Raw genomic sequence first — 7093 nt, 5'->3', positions numbered from 1 at the left:
TCTGGCATTTGAAATGTTTTGAATGAAGTTCATCACAGATAAATTCATTTATTATTTTGCAACTATTTTAAAATAGGTAATTTGGGGCAAATTCTGATGTAAAAATAGGTTGTAATAAATAAAAACAGCCGAACATTTTGCACTGAAAAAAATACAAAATTATAATTATTCAGTTAATTAGTTTCGCTGTCAGAATTGTGGATAAACATTTGATAAAAATTTAACCATTCGTTCAAATGAATGCTTTTACACAATATGGAAATTATTTGCTGAATGCAGTACTCACCAGGCCGCCAGGGAGCAACATTGCGCCGGACGGAAAAAATGTTTGGCCCGTTGCTAGGAAACCGTGCTGCAAATGGCCGGTTAATGTAGCAAAAAGAACCTCTTCACGCCAAAGATTTATAAACGTATCATTATCCTGTCAAAATTTCCAGCTCAACTATACACGAGGTAAAATATACGTTCCCAGAGTTCTCTGTATTGAAACATAGGCACCTGCCGTACCTAACAAAAATCATTTAAAATGCTTTGTGTTTTTGTCATTATTTCTACATAGCATCTGCAGTAGGCGTGATTCTTCACTCTACGAATTCATTCTAAAGTCGTCGACGGCATAAATTATTAGTAAAAACGCCTTTTTATAATCAATCACCAGAGCTAACCAAGATAGGTCGACGCAACCGTGACATCATCGACGAATTATTGTTATTCAAGGAGTTCGTAATATTGATTGATTTTGGATATGCAACCTAATCAATGTCACTCTATTCATTTCAAGTGTTCCTTGCGTAGCAGTACCACGCTTCAAGTAAGTTATGGATGCACGCTTCGGTGCGTTAATTGTGTTATCTCGCGGTGGTTGTGGTTCATTGGAATACGATTGTGTTTGCAGCCATGCCTCCACCGGAGACCATGTTCTGTTCCCAGCAAATAAACATCCCAACGGGACTTCCGGAAGTTTTGAAGAATTTTTCTAAAGCAGCCATCCGAACTCAGCCCAAAGACCTATTGGTGTGGTCTGCAGCGTAAGTTTGTCTTACTTTTTGATAACACTGTGCCAGATTCTCTCAATGAAGACATTTTTAAATCAATCAATTCAGAATGCGCACCGCCCACTGCCATTGTTGGCTGCATACCTGTCAACCAAGGCCGATTGCTTCCCTTATTAATGATTACAATCCCCCTTATTAAGCAATAATACTAAGAAAACGTACAAATGCAACGCGGACATATGTACTTATAGAGTGCACTTAAAAGTCTAACATTGTCTCCAAAGAGTGCCCAATCATCTGCAATGGTCGGCGTCTTGGCTGCATTTAATGTTATTTGGCCAATTTCACTTTGATTTGGTTATGTCAGCACATCGTATACAAGGACTGCTGCATTCTGGATGAGTTAAAGGCGAGTTCTTTTATTTTTTTTAGAACTCTGACAAAATGTGAGATATGAATCACTTGGTTTTATTGATTGTTTTTTTTATTTGGAAAGTAAGAGATGTCTGGACTTTATTGATATGCTTCTTGAAGGCTAAATTCAAAATTATACACTTAATCCCTAGTTGAAATTCTATCAAAAAGAACCAAGTCTAAATTTAATGATGTTAGGCGTATTTTGCGAGTTCAAATACTGTATGATATTCTTGGAGCTTTTTCTGCCACTGAAATGATTTTTAAAAAGTACTTACTACAGTATTTTAAACACATTTTTGTTCAACGGAATATCAAGAAGAGTGTTCATTAACCTTATTTTTTGTACTTGTAACTTGTATTTGAATTGTCTATCTTATAACAGCTGATCGATCACCTTGTGATCACCTTGCATACACCAAAATCACCCCTGATTTCCCCTAAACAGATCTGATTTATATTAACAACACTAATTATTCAGATAGTCCTTCATTACCTCATTGGGTGGTGATAATATGAATTTTTGTACTAATCATGTGTTCATATTTTACAGCTACTTTGAGGCATTGGCTAAAGGAGAGACTCTGCCTGTCAAGGATAGGCTGGAACTGAATTTTGGCAACCAGAATAAAGATGCAATGTTGACTCCAGGCCTGTTGAAGACCCTTCACAAACAGGTACGTTAGTATTGTATTTATCATATACTAATGAAAGTGTCAGACTTGGCATTTGTTAGAGTGCAAAATCTATATTTGTACTATATATTTCCAATATTTTGATTATGGTTGGACTCTCTTACTGACCATATTTAGTATTAATCATTACCTCAGTGATACTACCTACACCTTGTGAACCATTTAGGGTTTAATGCAGCATGAAATTATCTTGTTTCTTCTTCACAATATATATTGCCATACTACCCCATGTTTCATTTTATTTTTCTGCTCCAATGTGTACTGTAGCTTTCTACTGCAGAGACATGTGGCAGAGAGGATTTGCAGGACAAATGGAAGGCACTGTGTCTGCCCATGGAACAGTTGGAGGACATGTTGATACTGGGAAACTTTGACATGGAAATCAATTGGATGCAGTTTTTCGCACTGGGCTGCAGTGCTCTGGGAGATGTGAGCTTATTTACATTTTATTTTGTTTGAAGAATTTAAAGAGGGTTACACATACATTTACAAAAAAAATCTTTGGAGCAAAAAGGCTACACTGGACGCCTCACAGTGTAGTGCTTCACTCGCCTAATTTTGCTGCGGGCAGGCGTGGGCTCGATTCCCACTGATGGGAGGTATGATTGTGAGTGCGTATGGTCATTTGTCTCTCTGTGCCCTATGGCTTACTGGCGACCAGTCTGGGGTGTAGTTTGCCTTTCGCCCAAGGACAGCTGGCTTATGCTCCAGCAACCCCCGCAACCTTTTTGAGGATGTGCGGTATCGAAGATGAATGAATGAATGAAAGCTATACTGCAGTGGGAGAGTAAATTATTGCTGTCAAGGCGAGCATTTGCAGATAATCCTCACTATGACGCTGACACTGAGAGACAGTAAACTTCAAGCTTGGAGAAATCTTGTGAATGGTGTCTTCATTGACAATTACTTTGGGGAAAAGTTAAAAGTAGATGTTATTCCACACCTTGACCACATGGGTCCAGTAAAGCTATGTATTCATCTTGATCTGCTGTGTGTTCATACCTCGAATATATATTGTCGTTTTCAAGTCTCTCAAGGCCTCCCTCAAGGTCGCCTGTGAGATCCTGACCGAAGATGAGGAGGGAGGAGCTGCGAGGATCCCTTTTGAGATATTTTCACTACTATGCATGTACCTTGCTAACCTGGACCCCGATATGCCACGGGGCCACGTCGACGGCCTTCTCACAAGCCTGGAGCCACAAGTGTAGGTTCATATTTTGTGTATATATGTATTCATTCATTTTCTGAACCTCTTATCGTCACAAGGGTACTGGAGCCCATTCCAGCTAACTTGGGGCACCAAGTGGCGACACCCTGAATCGGTAGCCAGTCAATCACAGGGCAGAAGGTGACCGACAACCACTCACACTCACACACATATATACTATATATATTTATATATACTGCGCCTGTCTCACAATTCTGAGATCAAGGGTTCGATTCCAGGACCCGGACCTTCTTGTTCGGGGTTTTCATGCTCTCCCCAAACTTGTGTGGGTTTTCACCGGTCCTAAAAACATGCAGGGTAGGCTGGTTGAACAATATAATTGCCCCTAGATGAGTTGTGATCGTGAATGGTTGTCGATCCCCTTGTGCCTTGTGATTGGCCACCAATTCAGTGTGTTCCCCGAAAACAGCTGGTGGAGGCTCCAGCATCCACTGCAATCCTTGTGAGGATAAATGGTACTGAAAAAATATATATGCATGTGTGTATATATGTATGTGTATATATATGTACATATACACTAACGTGTGTATATGTATATATGTATGTATGCATGCATGCATGGGTGTGTGTGCATGCATGCATGCATGCACGCCCGTGTTTATTTGGGCGTCGATATAACACCGTAAACGATAAATGGATGTATAGAGAGTAGTAATCATGAATGCAAAAATATATATGCCCAATAGTGGTAAGTGGTTTTTCAACTCTACAACTGAAAACTCTGAACCTGTGGCCCAAGTTGGCATTGTGAGTGTCCTAATGCGATGCTTTCTCAGTCCTAAAAACAAAAGGCAGAATGGATTACTATGCAGCCCCACCCACCTCCCGAGTTTGTACATTAGAAGAAAGGACGAAAAACTCAACAAAATGACAGCATTCCATTAATAAATTGGTTGAGCAGTAGTTCTTCTAGCACATTACTCCAAATTGTTCCCAATTACGAATTAACATCATTAGGATTGGCAGGCTCAGTGGGGCTTTATCCAACTAACACTGTTCTGTTTAAAGTAGGTTAGGGCATTTTAATGAACAGCAACAGACATACAAAACAGATGGATCACATTTTGCCTTTCTCTACTGGCAAATAAGAGCATGTTATAAACAATTTTCTTGATGTTGCAACTGTAAAGTAAACATAACAGAAAATCTGTCAGTTTGCTTTCAAGGTTGAAAAGGACACGCACACAACACCCGGTAAACTTTTTATTTTTATAATGACCTTGAATTTTTAGACAGATAAAACATGAAGTATTCCATTCATTTATTCTATGTCTACTAGCAACCCGTGTAAACATTGTAAACAACCTCTTGCTTTTTATTTAATTACTATTTTAAATGTTTTCATAACATTTTTGAAATACCACCAATCATTATAAAATGAAATTAACAAAGTACTGTGAGTATTTAGTGTATGTGTTAGGAAGAAACTGTTCTAGTTTGGTGAGAATTCACAGCAATGAGTTTCCAGGCAGTATGAAACAGTTCATCTACCGGAAGCATAAGCACTCCACCCTACTATTGCGTAGTCAGTCACCCTCCCTGAACCAGAAAATAGCATGATTCATAAACAGATGACAAAAGAATATAAACACACTTTTCTATACATTTTTCCCTGCCTTTGTTACTAGGTCAACCGTGCCAAAGGTCTGCTCTAAACTCAATGGAATCAACGAAATAAGTTTTATTTGTGCCTTTTGTGTAGAACTTTATTAACAGTTTAAAATCTGTCATTGTATATATGAAATAATTTGAAATAAAACAAAAAATCTTTATACAGATCAAGATTAAAACAAATTCAAAAACTTTTTAGTGGAGTTGCTCTATTGTGCCTAGATTTTAGAAAGCATGACATCATGGTAAAGATGTAGCGGTTTAGGAATCTTGGCTTTAGTGAGGACTTTGTTGCTCAACAAAATGGGGTTGTGTAACATGATGTATGATTGAGGCTTTACTTATCTTACAGAGGAGAGTGTGTAGAGAAATACATATGGTATTGCTGAAAATAATCGGACATATTGCTTTAGCAGACATTTACTTACGTCCTAGTACTGGTAAATTAAATTAAAAACAACTGAGATAATGTGAATGTGCAAGTGTATATACATGGTCGTTACTATGAATATAGCAGTGCTCAGATGTAACTTAACTAGCATAAGTTGACTTTGACTCCCTAAAATTAGTGTGACAAGTATAGAAACACAAATATACCTTATATTTGTGTTTCTATACTTGTCACACTATTTTTAGGGAGTCAAAGTCAACTTATGCTAGTTAAGTTACATCTGAGCACTGCTACATTCATAGTAATGACCATGTATATACACTTGCACATTCACATTATCTCAGTTGTTTTTAATTTATATCCTTAAAAAGTCCATATTTTTTTAAATATCACACTATGACATTTAAAAAGCTCTGTGTATGCTATTAATAGTGACTGAATTTTCATGGGGGTTAAGTGTAGGTTCATGTTAATAAAAAGTTTTGTATTGCAGGAAAGTGCAGCACGGGATGATCAAACCTCTTGACTTCATCCATCGGGAGGATATACAGCCACCTTGTAACTCATCAGACTGAAATTGGGCAAAATTGTGCCATGATATGAGTAATATGTAAACACCTCACTCAATTTGCTGAATGACATTCAGCTAAAATGAATTCTTAACTGAGGTAAGTACATCTGGATGACTTGATAACTGAGAGCAACTCCTATAAATACCGGTTTTAACTGTCAGTCAAGCACAACACCTCCTGCCTCCCTATTTATCTTATTGAACATACCGACATCATGGCCAAAGAAGATGCTTAATTAATCACTGGGACAGCACTAATGCTCATTTATTCAACAATTAAACATTAATTTCCATGAATTCAATAACTCTATTGAGCTGTTGACATGGATGTTATTGCTCGCTCTCATGTCCACACGAGGTGATAGCATGCAATTATGTACTGTATAATTATTTTTTATTCAGCTTCAGGAAGATGCTAACAATAAATTGAGATACAGGTATGTGTTGGCTACATTGGTTTGAGACACATGACCAAACATCACTAAGAAATTATATAATTAGTAAGTGACGTTGTAGACTGATTGAAATTGCTTCATTACTGTCTAGATTGCTGCCAGTGGAACATTAGACTTGTCTTTGTTCACTTGGCAGCTCAATTGAATTAAATGGCCTAAGCTTGTCAATAGGCCTTTTGCGATCAGTCCCTAATGTGAAAATAGTGATAGCTCCGGTTAAATCTTAAAACAATCAGCACTTTAGCCTTTTGTGGCAAATGCTAAAGAGGAAAAAAAATATATTATGAAAGAATGACCAAAGACAAACTAGCATCTTATACTGCAGATAACACTAGTACTAGATTTTTAGACGTGGGGGAAAGGTCTTACAAGGTCATGTAACTCACCGTCATCTCTGCCACGAAAAGTTTTTTTGGTTTCATTTAGAAAATGTCAAAGTGCAAGCACTGGATGTAAAAGCAACATGGAGTGACATTTTGTTAATTAGGGTTTGTGCCCAGGGAATGTCATTACACACTTTTCAGTGAATCCAAGAACGATTAGGTAGAGCTGCACAATTTGGAATATAATACATAGTAAATTTCTCTGTTGCTGTTGTTTGGCCATCATACAAACATAAAGTGAACCTTAAAGACATTTTCGTTACAACAACATGCTATGAAACCTATATAATGATTTTAATTTACAGTCATTTTATTGCTTATTGTTTTATAATTCTACCTTCCTCTTGCTC

General features: G+C 37.5%; 1 protein-coding gene across 1 annotated transcript; it reads left to right on the top strand.

The window, feature by feature from the left end:
- The first annotated feature begins 329 nt into the window (after positions 1–329).
- On the top strand, positions 330–6345 carry ropn1l (rhophilin associated tail protein 1-like). The gene is made up of 7 exons (XM_077736536.1): positions 330–453; positions 782–811; positions 896–1028; positions 1963–2086; positions 2372–2533; positions 3133–3308; positions 5828–6345. The coding sequence occupies exons 3-7, from the start codon at positions 898–900 to the stop codon at positions 5907–5909; spliced, it is 675 nt and encodes a 224-aa protein (XP_077592662.1). The 5' UTR covers positions 330–453; positions 782–811; positions 896–897; the 3' UTR covers positions 5910–6345.
- Positions 6346–7093: the final 748 nt, after the last annotated feature.

This window comes from Stigmatopora nigra, chromosome 16 (assembly GCF_051989575.1).
Source record: "Stigmatopora nigra isolate UIUO_SnigA chromosome 16, RoL_Snig_1.1, whole genome shotgun sequence".
Lineage (NCBI taxonomy): Eukaryota > Metazoa > Chordata > Actinopteri > Syngnathiformes > Syngnathidae > Stigmatopora > Stigmatopora nigra.
Note: the sequence above shows the minus strand (reverse complement) of the source record. Positions and strands in the feature narration are given on the sequence as shown.

Bases quoted from the DNA above. Each gene is read 5' to 3' on its own strand.
- ropn1l (XM_077736536.1), top strand. From the start codon at position 898: ATGCCTCCACCGGAGACCATGTTCTGTTCCCAGCAAATAAACATCCCA. The intron at 1,029-1,962 runs GTAAGTTTGTCT...CATATTTTACAG, and splicing joins CTATTGGTGTGGTCTGCAGC to CTACTTTGAGGCATTGGCTA. The intron at 2,534-3,132 runs GTGAGCTTATTT...GTCGTTTTCAAG, and splicing joins GCTGCAGTGCTCTGGGAGAT to TCTCTCAAGGCCTCCCTCAA.